This window comes from Erinaceus europaeus, chromosome 9 (genome assembly GCF_950295315.1).
Source record: "Erinaceus europaeus chromosome 9, mEriEur2.1, whole genome shotgun sequence".
Taxonomy (NCBI): Eukaryota; Metazoa; Chordata; class Mammalia; order Eulipotyphla; family Erinaceidae; genus Erinaceus; species Erinaceus europaeus.
Genome location: NC_080170.1, coordinates 38,912,854 through 38,937,921, shown reverse-complemented (window position 1 = coordinate 38,937,921; position 25,068 = coordinate 38,912,854). Strand labels below are relative to the sequence as shown.

The 25,068-nt window shown below is 42.9% G+C and overlaps 1 protein-coding gene across 5 annotated transcripts in view; it reads right to left on the bottom strand.

Annotated features, from left to right (window-relative positions):
• The window catches only part of DCAF8 (DDB1 and CUL4 associated factor 8), a 69,773-nt gene that overhangs the window by 30,128 nt on the left and 14,577 nt on the right, over positions 1-25,068 (bottom strand). For 4 of the 5 annotated variants that reach the window (XM_060197686.1, XM_060197683.1, XM_060197684.1 and 1 more), the window contains exons 3-4: positions 10,049-10,128; positions 21-685 (exon numbers count right to left, since the gene is read on the bottom strand). In XM_060197686.1, the coding sequence (XP_060053669.1) occupies positions 21-685; positions 10,049-10,097 (714 nt within the window). In that variant the 5' untranslated portion in view covers positions 10,098-10,128. The remainder of the gene's footprint in view (positions 1-20; positions 686-10,048; positions 10,129-25,068) is intronic. The other variant, XM_060197685.1, reaches the window with a different exon arrangement.

Sequence of the window (25,068 nt, the reverse complement as noted above, 5' to 3'; positions counted from 1 at the left end):
GTGCCCTCTGCTAGTCTCACCTGAAAGACGTTACTCCTGTGGCCGCTCTCAAAGTCCAGCACAGGCTGCCGCCGCACCCAATCCCACACCACCACTTTCAGGTCATCACTGCCACTGGCCAGCCAGGTGCCGCGCTGGTTAAAGTGCAGGGTGTTGACACAGCCCGTGTGGCCCTCCAACCCATGCTGCAGGCGGAAGCGCTGCACGAAGACTCGGGCCCCACAGGCCTCATGCACAAAGCGTGCGTTTGATCCTAGTGTCCGCTCCCGCAGGGCAGGGAGGGCTTGCCAGCGAGGGCGGGGCAGGGCCCACGTCTCTGAGGACACCCAGTCCTCCAGGGCCTGCTCATCAGCTGAAGAGTCCTGTTCTCGGTTGGCCCTTTTGCGCTGCACTCGGCGTCGAGGATGCTCTTCCTCCTCCTCATCCTCATCCTCCTCTGAGTGATCCTGGACTTGGTTTTCATCATTGATGGAGTAGTGGCCAGTGTCCTCCATGCTGTCGGAGTCCTTGTCTTCACCTGAGCTCTCTGTATCTGTGCCTCGGCTTTCTGTGCTGGTGTGGGTGGGGCCACCATCATCCCCAGTCAAGCTCAAACTCAGGTCTGAGGCCTCCACTTCGATGCCTGAGGATGTCTCTCTCCCTTCCTCTGCTCCAGACATCTCCTCTGGACTGCTAGACAGGCTGCCTGTTGTAGAGGAATGTTTATGAGGGGAGATAAGCAAATAGTGTTGTCATCAGGACTGCCTCTATTCAGTCTAAGCAATCATTCAACAAAAGACCCAGAAACTATGGGGGGGGGGTGATGCAACACATGTTACCGTGCTCAGGTTTAAGACCCTAGTTCCCACCTGCAGGAGGGAAGCTTCGTGAGTGGTAGAGCAGTACAGAAATGTCTCTCTTTCTATTTCAATTTCTGTCTTTATCAATAAAAGGAAAGAAGAAAATAAAATGACTGTAAAGGCATTGTAGTCATAAGCAATACAAAGCAATACCAGAAGCTAACTTTGCTCCAAGTGTTTTCAACATACATGCCCATAAAGAATTTTTTTTTGGGGGGGGAGGGGTTAAATCTTGTAAGGAGTGATCTGGGAGGTGGCGCAGTGGCTAAGGAACTAGACTTTCAAGCATGAGGTCATGAGTTCAATCCCCAGTAGCACATGTACCAGAGTGATGTCTGGCTCTTTCTCTCCTATCTTTCTCACTAATAAAATAAATAAAATCTTTAAAAAAAATTTTTTTTTTGTAAGGAACAGGAAATTTAAACTTTAAGACTAAGGTCATACACAGGCAAAAGTACTAAACACAAGTGAAGAACTGCAGAAAACCCCAAATGACACTAAATTCTCAAAGACAGAGCACCTGAAAATTGTATGAACATATTCCCCATACAAACACCCTAACCCTTTTATGATGGATGGGCATTACTATTTAAAATAGATAACTAAACTGGACAGAAAAAGGAACATGAGCTGAGAGAGCATACTCTTTGTCCTGCACAAGGACCTTGGGCTCAAGCCCCCCAGCACGCCACAGGAGCATCTGCAATGGGGAAGCTTCAAGAAAGGTGGATGCTCTGGTACCTCTCCTTCCTGTGAGGAGAAGAAAGAGGGGAAAGGGGAAGAGAAGAGATGGAAAATGAGGAGGGGGAGGAATAGGAGAAAAAGGAAGAAAAAATAGCTGTTGTTGTCAGCTGGAAGCAGTGGAATTATGCAGATGTGGAGCCCCAGTGATAAAACTCAGGCTGCAAGAAAGGAAGGGAGGAAGGGATAGAGGGAGGGAAGGAAGGAGGGAGGAATAGTCATCCCCAGCAAGAACTGGCATAGTCATCTTCTTAGAAACATTCATAGCCAAAAGTCTGGAAAATAACTGATTAAAATCTTGACAGCAAATGTAGAGGTAGACTATTTCCCATTTCAAGAAAGCATTACCACCTAAAGATTCTTCACCAAGATCCCAAGACCCACAAGGAAGTAGAAGAGGTAAGTAGGATTTGTGGAGACTGTGATATAGCTCACATAGGAAAGCATGGCGATAATGAGGCCCTGGGTCTGCACTCTGACACCACAAGAGAGCATCTCAAACACTCCATGGATGGTGGAGTGGTGCTGTGGTGTATCTCCCGTCTCTCTTCTCTCTAAATTTAAAAATAAGAAAACTGAACCTGGGAGGCCTCTCAGTGATACACACTGCACACATTACCATGCATAAGGACCCAGATTCAAATCCTTGGTCCCCACTTGTAAGGGGAAATGCTGGGAAATTGTGCAGATGCAGTCATATCTGTCATGTTGTCCCCTCAGGCTACTACTGCTAGTTCCCACGAGAGTTGGGACATTCTCGGAGTGCCTGTTCCGCCATGTTGTGCCCTCAGGGCATTGTCTATTTCCCCATGATATTTGGAGTGCTTTGGTTACTCCTCCCCCCTCCCATTCTCACAAGAGTTATTATCCTATCCTGGAGTGCTATGGTTACTCCTCCCCCTTCCCATTCTCACGAAAGCTGCTCCTATAAAAGCCCTTCTTCCGCACCTCACTCTCTTGCCAGCGCTCCACTTCGGTGTTCAGACGCAGGAAAGGTTACTGCGTGAGGCAGCCATTTTTGCTACCTCCACGTGGCCCAACCTGTTTCTCTAGCACCCAACTCTGAGATGCCAGCGCAAATAAAGATTTGTGTTCCCTCTTCGCTCCAGACCTCCTCTCTCTTCTCCCTGGCCCGCACAACAACATCTGGTGCCCGATGTGTCCCACATTCACGCCCGGCCTGAGGTCCAGAAAAGCCGCCTAGACACAGGTAAGTGGCAGCCGCCTGACTGCGGCCCCGCGTTTCCCCCACCATGGGATTTTTTTCTGTTTTATGAGGAGATGTCCCAGACATTATTTCCTTCTCTCCTGGGACAGGTTCTCGCTCTCAGAGACACTTTAATTTTCGCTACACCATGGGATCTCATAGCTATAATCGCCACTTACAAGATATGTACAACGTGGTCTGCCATGAGGATAAGCGACCTTGAGGCTGAGATACAAGAGTTAAGAGATATGTGCTTACGACTTTAACGCCCTAAGCGATTTGCAGGGCTTCCATGACCCCTTCACCCGCTGTCCCTGCAGACACGGGTTCGGTTCCTTCTGCGGCAGACACGTGTTCAGTTCCTTCTGCGGCTTCCATGACCCCTTCACCCGCTGTCCCTGCAGACACGGGTTCGGTTCCTTCTGCGGCAGACACGTGTTCGGTTCCTTCTGCGGCTTCCATAACCCCTTCCCCCACCGATACCTCATCATTAAGAGACCTTGTGGCTGAGATATAGGAGTTAAAGGATATGTTTTCAGCGTTTAGAGACCTTAAACCTTTTGCAGTCCACCCCAAGAGCTCCATCCCCATAGATACATGCTCAGTTTCCCCTGTGGCAACTACGGCAGCTTCTACTTCTGTAACTCTTTCCCCCGTGTCATCAGACCAAGTCCACACCTTCCCGGTAAATGTGGCCCCCAATAGACAAAACCCTCAGGTGTGGCACCCATACTCCTCCAAAGAGTTCAGAGAACTCTTAAAACCTAGTGTTACTTTTCCTTCTAACCTCACTCTTGCTTCTTTACAAAGTTTTCTTGGAAATTTAAATTGGCTTAGGCAGTATCTTTATCTGCCTACAAGCTGCCTCCAACCACTGTTTGACCTGTTAAAAGGAAACAAACAGCCCTCCTCAAAACGTAGGTTAACTCCCAAGGCCTCCTCGGCACTGGAAAGGGTTAACCAGGCCCTCCAGGACATGAACCTTGTTTGAATCTCCCCCTCCTCTCCGGTAAACCTTCTAATCTTTAACTCTACCCCCACAGTAGTAGGGGCATTGTGGCAGAACCATGGGGGTTCTGAGTGGCTTCACATGCCAGTAGGCGGAGCTCCAAGACTCCTCACTGAGATAGGCACATTAGCATTCATGGTCTGCCAAAGAAGAAATAGGTCTGTGCAGGTCTTAGGGAAAGAACCAGATTTAATTATTCTGCCCTTTTCTCTCACAGATATAGAGTGACTCATACGCCATCATTCCCACTTTGCCATAAGCTTCGTGGGGTTTCCAGGACAAATAACCATTTTCCTTCTAATAAATTGATAGCTTCTTTACCTCTTTTGCCTCTACTAGCACCTAAGCTTTTCTCTCGAGATCCCATTCCTTCTGCTCCTACAGTCTTCACTGATGGTGGAAAAAAGGGAGCTGCTGCCCTTATATATTACCCGGACAAACAACCCCCTAAACCTCTCTTTACTGAGCTTCCTGAGAATTCCCCTCAGTACAAATAACTTCATGCTGTTTTCCTTGCATTAAAACCTGTACCAGAATCCTTCAACCTTTTTTCTGACAGTATGTATACTGTTAACTTATTTCCATGGCTTGCTCGTTCCTATGTGAAAATTCATGACAACCCACTTTCCCCTCTCTTGATCCAAATCGCTTCTATGCTCTCTTCTCGAACCCAAACACTATATATTCAGCACCTTTGTTCCCACAGCCCTCTTCCCCTAGACATCACATCCACTGACTGCTTCCCTTAGACTTGAGATATGATCCTACCTCTTCATACCAATGGATACACTCTCCCTTCCTTACCTGTCTACCCTTAGTTGTGGGACCCTAGCTTGTTTCACTTCTTCTGCTCACGATAGGTCCTATAATTCTTTTTAAAAAAAAACATTTTAATTTATTTATTAATGAGAAAGAGAGGAGGAAAGAGAAAGAACCAGATATCTTTCTGGTACATGTGCTGCCAGGGATTGAACTTGGGACCTCACGCTTGAGAGTCTAACGCCTTATCCACTGCGACACCTCCCAGACCACGGTCCTATAATTTTTAATAAGCTCATGGCTTTTTTGCAGCAACAGATTGATGCCATAAAGATGCAACCTATACAAGCTCACTGGACATGGCAGAATATGGAGTTGCTGCGGAAGATGTGCCCCCCTCCATCAGAACGTCCACCATGAAGAGGGCTGGCTAGCCAATGACGGGTAAGGGGAAACTAGTGCTATCCAGTCAACCTAAGACAGGGCACCTGGTACTACTGGCCAAAAATGACCAGGTGTTCCAATGACGGGTAAGACGGAAGGCTGATCCCCAACCTAAGACAGGCACAGTCCACCCTGTCACAAAACAAAGTCTGCCAAACATCAAAACATGATATAAGAAAGGGGAACATGTGGGGAGTCACATGTGCCCTCAAGGTTGCCATTGGCATGGCCATAGAGTTTATGTTAAAAGACAGTTCCTGGGAATCGGGCGGTGGCGCAGCGGGTTTAGCACAAGTGGCACTAAGTGCAAGAACCGGCTTAAGGATCCCAGTTTGAGCCCCTGGCTCCTCACCTGCAAGGGAGTCCCTTCACAGGCGGTGAAGCAGGTCTGCAGGTGTCTCTTTCTCTCCTCTCTCTGTCTTCCCCTCCTCTCTCCATTTCTCTCTGTTCTATCCAACAACCACAATATCAGTAATAACAACAATATAATTACAACAATAAAACAACTAGGGCAACAAAATGCAAAATACCCAAAAAAAAAAAAAAAAAGGGATAAGATAGTTCCCGCTTCCCTACACCTTAGAGTCCTTGTTGAAAGATAAGTTCTTTTTCCCCATGAATCACCCAGGACCTTCCAGATAACGGCTGACTACCATGACAAGTAATATAAAATAATAATAATAAATGAATAGGAAAGATACATCCCCCAATACTCAGTTGGCTACGGCACCAAACCTCTTTTTCTATAAAGCATTCAAATCAGATGCCCTGCTAACCACGAGAAGCAGACTGTTTGTGTTTCTTCCACAGGAATCCCGGAAAAAAAACATCTGGACCCCTGCACACCCTGACATCACCCACTAGATGGCATGACTACAGTGGCACACCCCCCGAAACCCTAGATGTCACCTGATGTGATCTGAAGAACCTGATTCACAGACGCCAAGGACAGAACTTTTTTACTGCCTGTCTGCCTTTCCTGCTTCTGCTTTGTCTGTCACGTTTTGGTGGTTCCAGCTCACTCTCTACAGAAAAGTGGAATTCCAGAGGCTGACCTTCCTCATGCAGCATTTCATCCCCTGCCATTTCTTCCCCTAGTTGACTACTTTGGACTGAGACTTCTATCGGACTTGCTAGTATACCCTTTTGACACTTTAGACAATTTTACAGCAGCTTCATTCCCTTCACGTTGCTGGTTTTTCTTAGACTGACCCTGAGTAGTTCATAGACTTTACAGACTGTTGCCCTGGGCATTAGATAAAAGGAAAGGGGGAGATGCTGGGAAATTGTGCAGATGCAGTCACATCTGTCATGTTGTCCCCTCAGGCTACTGCTAGTTCCCGCGAGAGTTGGGACATTCTTGGAGTGCCTGTTCCGCCATGTTGTGCCCTCAGGGCACTGTCTATTTCCCCACGATATTTGGAGTGCTTTGGTTACTCCTCCCCCCTCCCATTCTCACAAGAGTTATTATCCTATCCTGGAGTGCTATGATTACTCCTCCCCCTTCCCATTCTCATGAAAGCTGCTCCTATAAAAGCCCTTCTTCCGCACCTCGCTCTCTTGCCAGCGCTCCACTTCGGTGTTCAGACGCAGGAAAGGTTACTGCGTGAGACAGCCATTTTCACTACCTCCACGTGGCCCAACCTGTTTCTCTAGCACCCAACTCTGAGGTGCCAGCGCAAATAAAGATTTGTGTTCCCTCTTCGCTCCGGACCTTCTCTCTCTCTTCTCTGCCACCAACAACAACAGGGAAAGCTTCATGAGTGATGAAGCTGTGCTGCAGGTATCTTTCCCTCCCCATCTCCTCTTTCCCTGTCAATTTCTGTCAGAAATAAAAACAAAAAAAGGGGGGGGGGGTTCCAAGAGTAGTAGACTCGTCATATAGGCACCAAGCCCTATCAAAAAACCCTAGTGGCAAATAATAAAATAAAAATAAAGCAAGAAAGAGAAGCAGAACTTGTGATATTTGAGTGAATCCTTGCTAGCTTCTTGCTAATCAATGTATTTGGCTTACTTGTACTGATTTAATCATTTTAGTAGTATTAGCTGCAAAAACTCTCTATTAAGATGAGTTTTTTTCAGAAAGCACACATAAAACTTACTAAAACCAAGGAAACTCTGCTGGTACCTGAGGAGAAAAGTACAATATATCAGAAGTGCCATGATGGCAGCCAGAACAGGTCACTCTGACCCACTATAATAAGCTACAGATGGTAAACAATTCCAAATCCTACTCCAATAAGATACAACTCCATCTGAGGTCAGGGTGTGTGGGAAGAGGGGAGTGAGCATGTTACAATGCTCCTTTTTACAGATCACTACAAATGTCTGGCTCGGCAGAAGGAAAGACTATCAAGAAAGCCAGGTAGTTATGTAACTCCAAAATGAACTGGTTCAACTCACATACCACACTGAGGTTTCGGCAAAGTATGAGTACCTTTCCTGTCATTTAGAAGCGTTACTCCCATTTCAATCAATTTAGGCAAAAGACAGTCCAGAAATTAAACACGTTGGTTGGTTTAAGCAATGAGAGAAGTTGGGAGAAATAGTCATTTGCATTTTCTTGTTTTTACCAGGGCTTACCTTAACCACTTCAGGTCAAAACTTTTACAGAAACAGAGAGAGAGGAGGGACCATCCCACTGAAGGTCTTCCCAGTGCCCATAAACCCAAACCCAGGTCTCATACATGGTAAAGCAGGTACCCTCTCGGGTGAGCTATCTCATTAGTCCAGCTGCTCTTTCCAAACACCTTAACTGAGCACTGTGTGAAAACAAGTGAGCTGAAACCAACAAACCAGCTTAACTGGATGATGACTGATCACCATGTACTATGACCCAGGTTGGAGCCTGGCCCCCACAGCATTGAAGGTGTCGTGGTTTCTCCTCCAACCCTCTGTCTTTATCTATAGGAAGGGAGAAGAACAACAGATGGACTGGGCTAAAGGTATAAAGGAAAGGGAGCAAGTGTAGCAATTTGCACAAAGGAGTTACACTTGCTGAGTCTTCTTATGCTATGAAGACTGAAGTTATAGAGTTAGAAATGTTAAGAGGGGAATCAGGCGGTAGCACAGAGGGTTAAGTGCAGGTGTCTATCTTTCTCTCCCCCTGACTTCCCCTCCTCTCTACATTTCTCTCTGTCCTATCCAACAACGACAACAATAATAACTACAACAATAAAATCAAGGGCAACAAAAGAGAATAAATATTTTTTTAAAAAGGGGGGGGGAAGAAATGTTAAGAGGTTGGGAGTGGTGAGGAGAGGTAAAACATCACACCTATCCCTTTTGTGGTGATGGAAAAATAAAATAGCAAAACTCCTACCATGGCGGGGGCACTCCCATATTTCTACAGAGACAGAGCACATCATAAATTCATAGGCAGATCCTTAGTCAACAACCAAGACTAGCTCAGTGTCAGGCAAAAACATTTTTTCCTATAAAGAGTAAATCAGCCAAGTCTTGGGTTTAAAAGGCCATATGACTGTATTATTATATTTACTTATTTACTACCAGAGCACTGCTTAGTCCTGGCTTATGTTGGTACTAGGGATTAAGCCTGAGAGCTGAGTCTCAGGCATGAAGTCATTTTATATAACCATTATGCAATCTCCCCAGCCTTGGCCATATGATTTCTGTGCCAGACACTCAATTTCACTATTGTAGCACAAAAGCAACCATAAATACTGCATAAGTGAACAGGCAGAACTATGTTCCAGTCAACTACACAACAACGACAGACTGCATCTGCCCTGCAGGCCATAGCTTCACCAACCCCTAATTCAACTAATGGCCAAACTCCCAATCAACTGAACATCTGAAGCCCAACCTTTTGAGTAAGCCCAGTGGAAAAAACTGAACCACTTAGCTTTGGAGAGGCTGAATGACACTGGTAAAAACAAAACAAAAGGGACCAGGCAGTACTGCACCTGGTTATGCACACACTACAGTACACAAGGACCAGGGCCCAAGCTCCTGATTCCCACCTGCAGGAGGGAAAGCTTCAGGAGTGGTTAAGCACAGCTGCAGATGTCTCTCTCCCTCTTTACCTACCCTTCCCTCTCTGTCTCTATCCAATATAAATTAAAAAAAAAAATTTTAAAAGACAACCAGGATGGAGGTGGAACGAAAACCAGGTGGGTGGAACGAAAATCCCATATTCCCTATCACATCAGCTATGGCTCTAGTTGTATCCTAAAGGCGTGGCAAACACTGGACTCAGTCCTACCTAACCCCATCCACTTGAAGTATCTCTCAAGTCTAGAAGTTGGCTTAGAGCATAGCACTGGTGGAAAAACTTAGGTTTAGTAGTTATAATACTCAATCAAAACTTTGCTATTCCACTTTCAAATCTGCCTATAAGCCAGTGATTTAACACTCAGCACTAGCTCTAGAAAAAAAAAAAAGCGCCAACCCTAATTCACTTGGCATAGTTGAAAAGATGACATTTCATCTTCTGTCTCTATCCAACTATGATCTACCCTGGAAAGACCTCTCTCATCATCATATCTAAGGAAGAAATTCTTCCCAACAACTCCTGTTGCACCACCAACTGGATCTTCTTTTCCCCTTAGTTAACCACTCTTATCATACCCAAGTCTTTCTGAGTTCTAAACTACCTGGACTTTTTAAAAAATGTTTATTTATTTTAAAAGAAATAGATAAATAGATTGATGATACATTAGATGGATTGGTAGATAGATAGCAGAGTACTATTTTGTTCTGGTTTACAGTGATACTAAGGATTGAACCTGGACCTCAGAGTCTCAGGCATGAAAGTCTTATATAGCCATTATGTTATCTCCCAGGCACACCACCTGGATTCTTAAAGACACAGTCTATAACTAATCTTCTGGAAATAAAAGCTGAAGGAGCAGAAATATCAGGCAGTCCAAGGTGCTTCCTGTATAGTTTCCTGTTCTCACAACCATACAGGAAAGGTCACTCTTAGGAAAGATTTCCTTCTCCACACCAAAATCCAGGTCTCCACTCTCTGGGGGTAGAGAACCTCATTGACAGCAGAAATAACTTCACCTCCATCTGGCATCTTACCATTAGCTAAATCTGTCTTGCCATCTGTGCTGCTCCCTTTGCTGGACATTCTGAATGCTGTTGATTGTAGCCAGCCTGGACTGGGGAAGAGGAAGAAAATGAAACAATTAGGGAGCAAACTAAGAAAGACAATAAAAGGAACAAGGAGATTTAATGTACAGTCAACATTTTTCTTTCTTTCTTATTTATTTCCTTTTGTTGCCCTTATTATTTTATTGTTGTAGTTAGTATTGATATCATTGTTGTTGACTAGGACAGAGAGAAATGGAGAGAGGAGGGGAAGACAGAGAGGGGAAGAGAAAGAGACCAGTAGACCTGCTTCACCGCCTGTGAAGCAACTCCCCTGCAGGTGGGGAGCCAGGGGCTCGAACCGGGATCCTCACGCCGGTCCTTGGCTTGGAGCCACATGAACTTAAACCCACTGCGCTACCGCCTGACTCCCTATTTATTTTGATAGAGACAGAGAAATTGAGAGGGAAGGGGAGACATAAAGGGAGAGAGGTGAGAGGTAACTACAGCACTGTTTCACCACTCGTGAAGCTTTCTCTGCAGATGAGGACCAGGGACTTGAACCATAATCCTCGTATACTAATGCGTATGCTCAACCAGATGCGCCACTGCCTGGCCCTTCAGCCATTATTTTTGTAAAAAAAAATTTTTTTTTGGGGGGGAGTGTTCAACATGGCTTCTCAGCTGCTAAAAATCTTTTTTTGTTGTTGTCACTAGGGCATCACCACACCAGGATGACATTTTCAGATAGAAAACCAGAGACAGAGAGACAGAAGAAAAGCTACCACAACATCAAAACTTTCTTCACTAGTATGAGTCGTGCCATTTTCATTCTAACCTTGTTTGTGCACATAACAAAGCAAATGCACTATCAAAGGAAGCTATCTTGCTGGTCTCATCTGCTAAAAGTCATACCAGGTTTTCCCACTACCTGTATTCCATAAAAGAATATCCTTGGGAGGGCCCATCTCCTTTAATGGGTATCTGGCAATGCTTTTTCAGATGGGAAAGAAGGAACTGAAAACTTGAAAGGGTAATCAAATAACAGGTTCTGCTAGCAAAGACCCTTAGCTCCATACAAAAACTAGCTTCAGCACCGCCCTCTAAGCAAAAATCACCTGTAAACATTAGTATACCCACATATTCTGTTAAATGGGTTTTTTTGTTTGTTTCTTACAACACACAAGCTGGGTTACACACAAACCAACACAGACAGAAGAAGTGCCTTGGGTAAGATTGTAAACATTATTTCACTTCCATAAACTTGTCTTTTCAGCAAAGCCTGAAGTAGAGATCAGGGTGCCTAGCTTTTCCCCCTTCTAAAACAATGTAACACATCCCTTTTTCAGGACCTTAAGCCCACCTCAAGCAAATTCCAAAGAGCAAAGAATAATACTATTCAGAGCAGAGATCTGTTTGAGCCCTTTCAGGGCCTTAGACAAAAGGCACTGGTAAAAGACAAAGTATGATTATGAGTTGAGGCCTTGTACCCAGGCACGCTGGCCTTGAATCTTTCAACAGCCCTTTTATCCCCACAACAATTCTCCCAAAAGGATATCTATCCTGAATATCATTATTAGCCCTATCTGCTCTACAAAATTCCAAATTCTTTCAAAAAGTGTCCTCTAGGGTTGGGGAGATAGCATAGCATGCATATTAGACTTCCATGCCTAAGACCCCAGAGGCCACAGGTTCAATTCTGTCAATGCCCTGCTCTCTTTCACAAACATAGTCTTTTTTTTTTTTTAAAGAATGTATTTATTCATGAGAAAGATAAAGAGGAGAGAAAGAACCAGACATCACTCTGGTACATGTGCTGCCAGAGATCGAACTCAGGACCTCATGGTTGAGAATCCAATGTATCTACTACGCCACCTCCCGGACCACAAAGTCTTTCTTTTTAAAAATTTATTTATTTATTTATTTTCCCTTTTGTTGCTGTTGTAGTTATTGTTATTGATATCGTTGTTGTTAAATAGGACAGAGGAATGGAGAGAGATAGGGAAGACAGAGAGGGGGAGAGAAAGACAGACACCTGCAGATCTGCTTCACTGCCTGTGAAGTGACTCCCCTACAGGTGGGGAGATGGGGCCTCAAATCAGGATCCTTATGCAGGTCCTTGCACTGCACACCACATGGCTTAACTCAGTGCACTACCACCTGACTCCCAATAAGTCTTTTTTAAAGTGTTCTCTGTCCAGAGACAGCTGCCTAAAGATTTCTTTTTTTTATCTTTTTATTTATTTATTCCCTTTTGTTGCCCTTGTTGTTTTATTGATGTAGTTATTATTGTTGTTGTTGTTGTTGAACAGGACAAAGAGAAATGGATAGAGAAAGAGAAGACAGAGAGGGGGAGAGAAAGATAGACACCTGCAGACCTGCTTTACTGGTTGTGAAGCGACTCCCCTGCAGGTGGGGAGCCAGGGCTCGAACTGGGATCCTTATGCTAGTCCTTGTGCTTTGCGCCACCTGCGTTTAACGCTCTGTGCTACAGCCCTACTCCCCTAAAGATTTCTTAGTGTTGGGGCCAGGTGGTGGCGTACCCGGTTAAGTGCATACATTACAGTGCACAAGAACCCAATTTTCTGGGAAAAAGCTTCACAAGTGAAGTAGGGCTGCAAGTGTCTCTCTGTTTCTCTCCCTTTCTGTCTCCACCTCCCCTTTCAATTTCTCTGTCTCTATCCAATAATAAAAGCAAATAAATAAATTTTTAATTTTTAAAAAAGCATTTCTTAGGGTCAAGGGAGAAGGCAGGCCCAAGACTAAAATAGAAGAAGGCATTGAGAAGGGTGACAAAAGAGAATGCCAACAGCACAGACTGAAGCTACAGAGGAGCCATGTGTGAGCAGGCTGTCTTCCTCGCCTACTTGCCTGTATGTATTTCTGTACCTCCTTCCTCAAACAGCACTTGATTTTCCCTCTCCGTAGTCCCTGTTTATATTCTTTAGACGTCAAGCAATATTTCCCTCCTCACCTCCAACTGAAATTAGTTACATTAAGAACACAAGTCCTAGAGATAGGGCAAATGATTACCAATTTGCTAATAAACCCAGGTTGTAAGAGAAGAAATCAGCCCTAGAGAAGCTTCATCAGAATCACACCTCATCCACTTCTACATAAATCCACAGTGGAAGATACTAAATGGCTATAGCGAAGGATAGATAGCATAATGGTTATGCAGATTCTCATACCTAAGGCTCTGATGTTCCAGGTTCAAACCCCACCACCCCAATAAGTAAGAGCTGAGCAGTGGAAAAAAGAACAATTTTGGGTTGGGGAGACAGATATGAACACAGGATTTACACACCTGATGCCTGGATGTTTCAGGTTCAATCTCCAGCACTACCATAAACCAGAGGTAACCAAGGCTCTGGTTTCTCCCATCCCCTCATATAAACAACCATCTTTAAAGCACACAATCACCAACGGTGGGGGGTCAGACGGTGATATACTGAGATGAGCCCACATAGTATGAAGTGCAAGGACCCGCGTAAGAAAACTGGCTTGAGCCTCTAGTTCCCCACCTGCACAGGGGTTGATTTACAAGCAGTGAAGCAGGTATGCAGGTATCTTATCTTTTCACCCTTCTATCTACCCTCCCCGCTCAATTTCTCTCTGTCCTATATATACAGGGGGGAAAAAAGCCACAGAAGTGGTGGATTTGTGGTGCCGGCACTGAGCCCCAGTGACTGAAGGCAAAAAAAATCACCACTGGCTTCACTGCCTCTGCCACCACAACCAGCTGTAAGAAGTGTAGGGGCTACCAAACAGGGTACAGGACTCATTCTTGTCATCTAGGGAAACTAGCTTAAGGTTTCTACAAGATGGTATCTCCCAAGTAGGGCACCAGAGTAAAAACCCTGTGGTGAGGGGTAGACATACGGCTTCCTGGGCCAGTGGGGGTTGGGGGTGGGTTGGTGGGATGAGACACAGTCTTTTGGTGGTGGGAATGGTGTTTATGTACACTCCTATTAAAGTGTAGTCATATAAATCACTAGTTAATTAATATGAGAGGGGAAAAATTAATTGTATGTCTCGAAGTTTTTAAAACACAGACTGAGTCTTCTTAATATATAGGCTGTGTATTTGATATGCGGACTCTCTCAAAAGCCTAGACCAAGTAGATCAGAGGCAACCAGTGGCACAGCTATTTACAAGATACTGGGTACTATACAGCAAACCCTAACAAAAGGACTTTTCAAAGTTAACCCAATTACCAAATAATGTAATGATAACATTAACTATCCATTGTCTTTTTGAACCCTAAGACAGCAGGAACCTCACATCTCCACTATAGAGCCTATATTTCTCCCAGTCCTGGAACCTTAGGACAGGGCCACTTTCCCACATGCCTCTCCCAATCCATACCAAATAATATTGCATCAGCTGATCGCAACCTAATCAATGCAACGACTGCCACCTCAACATGCTTCAGCTCAGACTGTGCCCAGAGACTTCAGGTGTGGAATGACAACCCTTCAGCTTCATTACTCGGGTGAGACCTTTCCTTTCATAGCATTCTCTAATTCCATCCCATGTGGATCACTTTCTAACAAAGTCCAAAAACCTAGATATACACCAGGTTCTGTGAGAGAGAGCATATGTTCACATGTATACATAAACAAGTGCAAAATATATACCTGAAAGTAGAAGTACACTAGAGTTTGCAGTGTGTAACCCCCCCCCCCCAACACTTCCTCTCCACTATTCCAACCTTTGGGTCCATGATTGCTCAACAATTTGTTTGGCTTTGTATGTTAACTCTCTTTTCAGCCACCAGGTTCCAGATGCCATCAGGATGCTGGCCAGGCTTCCCTGGACTAAAGAACCCCCATCAATGTGTCCTGGAGCTCCGCTTCCCCAGAGACCCACCCTACTAGGGAAAGAGAGAGGCAGACTGGGAGTATGGACCAACCAGTCAACGCTCATGTTCAGCGGGGAAGGAATTACAGAAGCCAGACCTTCCACTTTCTGCAACCCACAACGACCCTGGGTCCATGCTCCCAGAAGGATAGAGAATGGGAAAGCTATCAGGGGAGGGGATGTGATATGGAGATTGGTTGGTGGGAATTGTGTGGAGTTGTATCCCTTCTACCCTATGGTTTTGTTAATTTATCCTTTCTTAAATAAAAAATAAATTAAAAAAAAATCTCAAATAAAAAAAAAAAAAAAGAAGGTATCTTCCCATTGAGAAAACAAGTTGACAGAGGTTATGGTCAAATTCAGAAACAGCAAAGCCTGTAAATGCTTTTGTCAACTCATGTTAGTCACTGAGTTAATAGGCAAAGAGCTTCAAAAGGTCACATGTTAGGGGGCTGCTGAGCTTAGCAAAATTGGTCCTAGAATCAGGGTTAGGAGTCCAGGGTACTAACATCGACTGAGTTATCAGCATATTTTGTTTTATGGCATTGGATGAGATAGCTGATCCACTCCAAACTTCATCATCATCATCAACATCATCTCTTCTTCCTCCTCCTTCTCTCCCCTTTTTTTTGGGGGGGGGGGGAATAATCACCAGGGCTTTGCCACTCTGCGCTGATTTTTTCACATCAAAAAAGAGAGATGACCAAGACGGAAGTGGCAAGAGAGACACCAAAGCATCTCCCAATTCCATGGGGGCCAAGGCCTAAACTTCAACTATGTATGGCAAAACAAGTGTACTCCCAGGTGACTTATCTCAATGGCCATGTTATAAAACATTTGTAGTCAGGGAGACAGCTCAGTTTATTACAGCACAGAAGTTGCATGTATGAGGCCTCAGAGGCCACAGGTTCAATTCCCAGTACCACATTATGCCAGAACTGAGTAGTATTTTGGTCTCTCTCTCTCAGTAAATAAACTTTAAAAAAAAAAAACACATATTTGCTATTCCAAAGAAGATACAAATGATCTGAATTACACATTAAAACTGAGCTGCTGCAAGATGATGCAGTGATGTCAAAACTGATTATAGGGGTTGAGGAGATACTGTTGTTATGCAAAAAGACTTTCATGTCTGAGGCATTAATCCCTATAAGCTAGAGTTGAGCAGTGCTCTGATTAAAAATTTTTAAAATTATATATATACAAGTATATACATATATACTTATAAACTTATACATATACACTGTGTGTATATATACACATTATAAACCTCTATTAATGAAAACTGTTGGGAAAGTAACTCAACATATGTATGTATACACAAACATTTTGTCAACTTGTGTTAAATATTAAGCTAAATTTGTCTAGAGAAAAAAAATCTCAACATTCTTCTATATACCACTGAGTCATCTTTCACACCTGTTGGGTTGCATACATTTCCCACTTAGGAAGACCACTTCTCTAAAAAAACAAGAAACAATGGGAGTCGGGCTGTAGCGCAGCAGGTTCAGCGCAGGTGGCGCTAAGCACAAGGACCCACATAAGGATCCTGGTTCAAGCCCTGGCTCCCCATCTGCAGGGGTGTCACTTCATAAGCGGTGAAATAGGTCTGCAGGTGTCTATCTTTCTCTTCCTCTCTCTGTCTTCCCCCTCCCCTCCCTCTCCATTTCTCTCTATCCTATCCAACAACAATAATAACTACAACAATAAAACAAGGGCAACAAAAGGGAATAAATAAATAAAAATTAAAAAAAAGAAACAATGACAGTAATAAAATACAATTATGCGAGAGGCAAAAATTTAAATTAAATACGATTATATTGGGGCTTATTATTATTTTTAACCATAGCACTGCTCAGTTTTGCCTTATGGGAACTCAGAGCTTCAGGCATGTAAGTCATGTTGTATAACATTATGATGTCTCCCCAGTCCAGTAAATTGTTATTCTTATCATGTAAGGCTCAGTCAAATGAAATGTAGAGCTCTTTCTCTAGAGGGCTGGGATTAAGAGTGCACACCTTATCACAGCAACAGAGGAAACTGGGGCTGTGCGCAGGATTCCAGTCCTTCCACCACTATGGAAAGCCACCTTGCTCTGTAATCTGGTTTTAGGAGGCCTTGAATCCAACCTAAAATAATCTCTTTAGAAATGTGCTACACTACCAACAAACCTTGATTTTACCTTGATCAACTTCCCTTTAAAATCCAGTCCAGAGCAAACCAATCTGGAAGATCCGATGAGCTCACGGCCTCAGGTAGCTGGGAAGTTGAATTAGATTATCTCTACAGCCTGTACTCTAAAAATAACCATAACCCCTGCCAAACTGAAGGTGAAAGAGCAAACTATTGGGGGATGGGGAAATAAGCCAGGTATCATTTTAACATCTACCCAAGAAATTTCAGTGCCCCATGTTTTTTGTGCCTTAAGAAAACAGTATTAAAACTTTTTTTTTAGCAAATACATGATAGAATTTTTAACTGGAAGCACAGTGGGGCTGGGGGGGGAGGATACAGTACATAAGAGATTTTATGGGAGAGGAACAATACACAGAGACTCAGCATGGGTAACAGATTTAAATGTAAAAGCTGAAACAATAAAAGTTACAAATAAAAGCAATGGGAATAATCTCTATGCCACTGAATTAGGCAACAAACTGGGTAAAAACACTAACTGGACTGATCAAAATTAAACCTCTACTTAAAGGCACTGTTTAAAAGAATGTAAAAATGAAACATGAAAATTCATAAGACTCATGTCTGAGGCTCTGAGTTCTCAAGTACAATTCCCAACAACACTATATGCCAGAGCTGAATAGTGTTCTGATAAAAATAAATAAATAATAAAATTAAATATTTTTGGAGTCGGGTGGTGGTGCACCTGGTTGAACGCACGTTACAGTGCTCAAGGACCCAGGTTCGAGTCCCCAGCCCCCACCTCCCACCTGCAGGGGGAAAGCGTCTCAAGTAGTAAAGCAGGGCTGTAGGTGTCTCTCTGTCTCTCTTCCTTCTCTATCTCCCCCTAACCTCTCGATTTCTGGCTGTCTCTATCCAATCAATAAAGATAATACAAAAAAAATTAAAAAATAAATAAAATATTTTTAATTCATAATAAAATAAAAAGAGAACCTGTAAACTAGAGTGGTCCAGGACGTGGTGCTGTGGATATAGCACTGGACTCTGAAGCATGAGGTCCTGAGTTCAATCCCCAGCATCACATGTGCCAGAGTGATGCTTTAGCTCTCTAATTAATAAATTTAAAGTCTTAAAAACAAAAAACTATACACTAGAAGAAAATATCTACAAAACACATTTAATTAAGGACAGCAGTAAGAATATATCTGAAATCTCTCACAACTAACAATCAATTGAAAAGGTGCTTAACATTATAATCCACTAAGGAAATATAAATTACAACCACAATGAGAACACCACCTGTACTGTTTGCATGCTTGAGATATCTAAACTAGAAGAATGGCAAAAGCCTTTATGGATTGTTAACAAGTAGAAGAGCAGCTAGAATTCTCACACACAGATGACAGAAACGCAGATCAGGGCTCTTTTTGGAAGGCAGTTTGATAGTTTCTATAAAACTAAATATATATTTAACATACAACCGAGGACTACTGACTGATCAGGTACTTACTCAAGAAAATATAAACATGTGGGGGCCGGGTGGTAGCACAGCGGGTTAAGCGCACATGGTGCAAAGACAGGCTTAAGGATCCTGGCTCAAGCCCCCGGCTCCCCACCTGCAGGGGGTTACTTCACAAGCAGGTGAAGCAGGTCTGCAGGTGTCTATCTTTCTCCCCCCCACCCCCCGTCTTCCCCTCTTCTCTCGATTTCTCTCTGTCCTATCCAATAACAATGACAGCAACAACAATAATAGTTAACAACAACAATAATAAACAACAAGGGCAACTAAAAGAGAAAAAATAGCCTCCAGGAGCAGTGGATTCATAGTGTAGGCACTGAGCCCCAGTGATAACCCTGGAGACAAAATAAATTAAATTTTTAAAAAATCAAAAAAAGAAAATACAAACATGTGTCTACCCCCCAAAAAAAGCTGTCAGTGAATGTTTTAGTGGCTTTTTAGATTCCTCAAAAACTGGAAACAAGCAACTGTTCTCTAAACAGTGGTGGATAAACAAACGGGAGCACCACCAAGCAATGGAAGAAATCCTGAGGCAGCTAAGATCGCTAATATGTTACACAGAGTGAAAGAAGCAAGGCGTAGTAGCTCCATGGTAGATGACTCCAATAGAACATTCTAGAAAATATAAACTGTAGAGACAGAGAACGCAGATCTGTGGTTGCTGGGAGGAGGGGGTTGATGGTGTTAGAACTCTTTCCAGAATAAGGACAAAGCCCTATGCCTCAATTGTGATGATGTACAACTATACAGAGAGCACAAAATAGGGGAGGGGTATGAGGTAGCACAGAGGGTTAAGTGCACATAGCGCAAAGTGCAAGGACTGGCTCAAGGATCCTGGCTCAAGCCCCCAGATCCTCACCTGCAGGGGGTTGTTTCACAGGTGGTGAAGCAGGTCTGCAAGTGTCTAACTTTCTCTCCTCCTCTCCTGCCTTCCCCTCCTCTCTCCATTTCTCTCTGTCCTATCCACCAACAGCAGCAATGGCAAGAATAACAACAACAAGGGCAACAAAATGGGAAAAATAGCTTCTAGGAGCAGTGGACTTGTAGTGCAGGCACTAAGTCCCAACAATAACCCTGGAAGCAAACTAATAATAATAATAATAGAAAGCACAAAATGCATCAAAGGATAAGTTTTACAATTATGTAAGCTATACACTACTAAATCTGGTCTGAAAAAAAAAAAAAAAGATTCAGGGAGATATCTTTTTTTTTTTTTGTCTCCGAGGTTATTGCTAGGGCTCAGTGCCTGCACTATGAATCCACTGCTCCTGTGGCCATTTTTTTTATTTTTTGTAAAGGACAGAAAGAAATTAAGAGGGGAGGGAAAGACGGAGAAGTAGAGAGAGAAAGAGACACCTGCAGACCTGCTTCACCGCTTGTGAGGTGACCCTACAGGTGGGGAGCCAGGGCTCAAATCAGGATCCTTGAGCAAATTCTTTTTTTTTTTAAATTTATTTCTTTATTGGGGAATTAATGTTTTACATTCAACAGTAAATACAATAGTTTGTACATGCATAACATTCCCCAGTTTCCCATTTAACAATACAACCCCCACTATGTCATTTATCATCCTTCATGGACCTGTATTCTCCCCACCCACCCACCCCAGAGTCTTTTACTTGGGTGCAGTATGCCAATTCCATTTCAGGTTCTACTTGTGTTTTCTTTTCTGATCTTGTTTTTCAACTTCTGCCTGAGAGTGAGATCATCCCATATTCATCCTTCTGTTTCTGACTTATTTCACTCAACATGATTTTTTCAAGGTCCATCCAAGATCGGCTGAAAACGGTGAAGTCACCATTTTTTACAGCTGAGTAGTATTCCATTGTGTATGTATACCACAACTTGCTCAGCCACTCATCTGTTGTTGGACACCTGGGTTGCATCTAGGTTTTGGCTATTACAAATTGTGCTGCCAAGAACATATGTGTACACAGATCTTTTTGGATGGATGTGTTGGGTTCCTTAGGATATATCCCCAGGAGAGGAACTGCAGGGTCATAGGGTAGGTCCATTTCTAGCCTTCGGAGAGTTCTCCAGACTGTTCTCCACAGAGGTTGGACCAATTGACATTCCCACCAGCAGTGCAGGAGGGTTCCTTTGACCCCACACCCTCTCCAGCATTTGCTGCTGTTACCTTTTCTGATATATGACATTCTCACAGGAGTGAAGTGATATCTCATTGTTGTCTTGATTTGCATTTCTCTGACAATCAGAGACTTGGAGCATTTTTTCATGTGTTTCTCAGCCTTTTGGATCTCTTCTGTGGTTACTATTCTGTCCAAGTCCTCCCCCCATTTTTGGATGGGGTTATTTGTTGTCTTGTTGTTGAGTCTGGCAAGCTCTTTATATATGTTGGTTATTAAACTCTTATCTGATGTATGGCATATAAAGATCTTCTCCCATTCTGTGAGGGGTCTCTTGGTTTGGGTAGTGGTTTCTTTTGCTATGAAGAAGCTTTTTAATTTGATGTAGTCCCATAGGTTTATACTTGCCTTACTCTTCTTTGTAATTGGATTTGTTTCATTGAAAATGTCTTTAAAATTTATGTGGAAAAGAGTTCTGTCAATATTTTCCTCTAAGTATCTGATAGTTTCTGGTCTAACATCCAAGTCCTTGATCCACTTGGAATTTACTTTTCTATTCGGTGAACTACAGTGATTCAGTTTCATTCTTCTGCATGTTTCAACCCATTGTTTCCAACACCATTTGTTGAAGAGACTCTGCTTTCCCCATGTAATAGTCTGGGCCCCTTTGTCAAAGATTAGATGTCCATACGTGTGGGGCCTCATTTCTGGGCTCTCAATTCTATTCCACTGGTCAGTGTGTCTATTCATGTTCCAGTACCAAGCAGTTTTGATGGCAATGGCCCTATAATACAGTTTGAGATCTGGGACTGTGATGCCTCCGGTTCTGTTCTTTTTTCTCAAGATTGTTTTGGCAATTATAGGTCTTTTCTGGTTCCAGATAAACATTAGTAGCATTTTTTCTATTCTCCTAAAAAATGTGCTTGGGATCTTGATGGGGATAGCATTAAATTTGTAGATGGCTCTGGGTAATATATTCATTTTGATGATGTTAATTCTTCCAACCCATGAACATGGAATATCTTTCCACTTCTTTGTGTCTTTTTCAATTTCTTTGAGTAGTGACTCAATTTTCAGTATACAGGTCTTTCACTTCTTTGGTTAGATTTACTCCTAAATATTTTATTGTTTTTGTTGCTATAGTAAAAGGAATTGATTTCTGGATTTCAATTTCTTCTAGCTTAGTGTTTGCATAGAGGAATGCCACTGACTTTTGAATGTTAATTTTATAGCTTGACACTTCACTGTATTGCCTGATGATTTCCAAAAGCTTCTTGCTGGATTCCTTAGGTTTTTCCATGTATACTATCATGTCATCTGCAAATAAGGAGAGTTTGACTTCTTCTCTTCCAATCTGTATGCCTTTAATTCCTTGCTCCTGCCTGATTGCTATGGCAAGAACTTCCAACACTATGTTGAATAGTAATGGTGATAGTGGGCAGCCCTGTCTAGTACCTGATCTGAGTGGAAATGCTTCCAGTTTTTCACCATTGAGTATGATGTTGGCTGTAGGTTTGCTATATATAGACTCCACTATCTTCAGTAATTTTCCATCTATTCCCATTTTTTGTAGTGTTTTGATTATAAAGGGATGTTGTATTTTGTCAAAGGCTTTCTCTGCATCTATTGATATGACCATGTGGTTTTTGGTCTTGCTTTTGTTGATGTGATGGATCACATTGATTGATTTACGTATATTAAACCAACCTTGCATGCCTGGGATAAACCCCACTTGGTCATGATGAACAATCTTTTTGATATACTGCTGTATCCGGTTGGCTAGAATTTTGTTGAATATTTTAGCATCTATGTTCATCAGAGATATTGGTCTGTAGTTCTCTTTTTTGGTTGTGTCCCTGTCTGCTTTTGGTATCAGGGTGATGTTGGCTTCATAGAAGCTGCCAGGGAGTATTCCAGTGTCTTCAATCTTCTGGAAGACTTTTTAAAGTAGAGGTATTAATTCTTCTTTGAAGGTTTTGTAGAATTCATTTGTAAAACCATCTGGTCCAGGACTTTTAGTTTTGGGGAGATTTTTGGTAACTGTTTCAATTTCATTAGCTGTGATGGGCCTGTTCATGTTATCCACTTCCTGTTTACTTAGTTTTGGAAGTTGGTAGGTATCTAGGAAATCGCCCATTTCTTCCAGGTTCTCTAGCTTGGTGGCATATAGTTGTTCATAGAAGCCTCGCATGATATGTTGAATTTCTGCGGTGTCTGTTGTGATATCTCCTCTTTCATTTACTATCCGATTTATTTGGGTCTTCTCCCTTTTTTTTTTTTTTTTTTTGTGAGTCTGGCTAAAGGTTTGTCTTGAGCAGATTCTTATGCTTTGTGCTATGTGCGCTTAACCTGGTGGCCATTCCTCAGTCCCCCCCCCAACCCCCCGAGATAGCTCAATCTGTTAAGAGCAATCAATTTATATGCATAATGCACCAGAGGTCACAGGTTCAATCCCTGGTACTACTCCATGCTCAAGGTGAGCAGTGCTTTGGTTTTTCTCTTTCATAGTAAGTAAATAAATGTTTAGCATTCCAGGAGGTAGCACAGTGGTAGAGCTCTGGACTTGAGAGCATGAAGTTATGAGTTCAATTCTTTGTACCAAATAAGCCACAGTGCTGCTCTAGAGTGTGTGTGGATCTCTCTCTCTCTCTTGTGAAATATAAATACTAAAATACTTTTGGGGGGGTAGGGAAATAGCATAAGGATTATACAGAAGACTCATGCCTCAGGCTTCTTAGCTTCCAGATTCAAGCCCCAGCATCAACCGTGCATCAATATGTGAGATAAATAAATAAAATGTATTTTAAACAATTCATAATAAATCAAATACTTTTAAAAAGGAAATAAATGGTGGTACAGTGGATAAGGTGTTAGACTCTCAAGCATGAGGTCCTGGGTTTAATCCCCGGCAGAACATATACCAGAGTGATATCTAGTTCTTTCTCTCTTCTAGCCCTCTCATTAATAACTAAATAAAATAAAATTTGAAAAAAGAAATGGAGGGGCTGGGTGGTAGTATACCTGGTTGGGCATGTACATTACAGTGTGCAAAGACCCAGACTCAAGTCTAGTTCCCCCCCACTGCAGGGGAAAGCTCCACAAGTGGTGAAGTAGTGCTGCCAACCTCTCTTTCTCTCCCACCCACCACCCTTTCTATCTTCCCCTTCCTTCTCTCTCTCTTTTTTTTTTAAGATTTTATTTATTCATGAAGATAGAAGGCGATAAGAGAAAGAACCAGACATCACTCTGGTTCACCTGTGCTGCCGGGGATTGAACGTAGGACCTCACGCTTGAGAATCCAATGCTTTATCTACTGTGCCACCTCCCAGGCCACTCTCTCCCTTCCTTCTCAATTTGTCTCTACCCAAAATAAATAAATAAGTAAATAAAAGTAGAAATGGGGGGGGGGGGTACTGGTATTTACCTTGGGGAAATGTTGAAATGTGTTCCTATGAGAGTGAAACTCCTATAAATCAGTATTACCTTAACACAGTGACACTGAAGTTGAAAAAGAAGTGGGAGGGGGTGGCAGAGTTTGCATAGTATTAAATGTCAGATAAAACCTAACCATAGGGAGTTGGGCGGTAGCATAGTGGGTTAAGCGCACGTGGCGCAAAGCTCAAGGACCGGCATAAGGATCCTGGTTCCAGCCCCCAGCTCCCCTCTTGCATGGGGAGTCGCTTCACAAGTGGTGAAGCAGGTCTGCAGGTATCTATCTTTCTCTCCCTCTTCTCTCCACTTCTCTCTGTCATATCCAACAATGACATCAACAACAACAACTACAACAATAAAACAAAGGCATCAAAAAAGGAATAAATACAAAAATTTTAAAAAGCACTAAAGACCAAAAGTAGTGAATAAGTCAAAGTGAAAGTTGCTAGAGAATTATTTGCTCCACCTAAGCTGCCTAAGCAATTTATCACCAACTACCTTAAACTGAGGTGTTTCAGTGATCAGAGTGTACAACTTGCTTATGGGAAGCCCTGGGTTCAACCCCCCATACACAAATGATTGAGAAGAATGGTATATTTGGGTCTCTCTCTCGTTACATTAAAAAAAAAAAGACAATGATAACAAGATGCATGTGAAGTCAGAGACAATGAAAAATATTGGAAAACTGAAACAGTCCTGCAGACCAGGAGGTGGTGTCGTAGATAAGGCGTGGGACTCTCAAGCAAGAGGTCCTGAGTTAGACTCCTAGCATTACATGTGCCAGTGATACTCAGTTCTTTCCTCCATAAACAAACATGCCTTAAGATAATAAATATAGGGTAGGGAAGACAGCATAGTGGTTATGCAAAGAGTTTGAAGCTCCAAGTTCTCAGGTTCAATCCCCTACACCATCATAAGCCAGAGTTGAGCACAGTTCTTTGGTAAAAAACAAAACAAAAACATAGTAAATGAATACA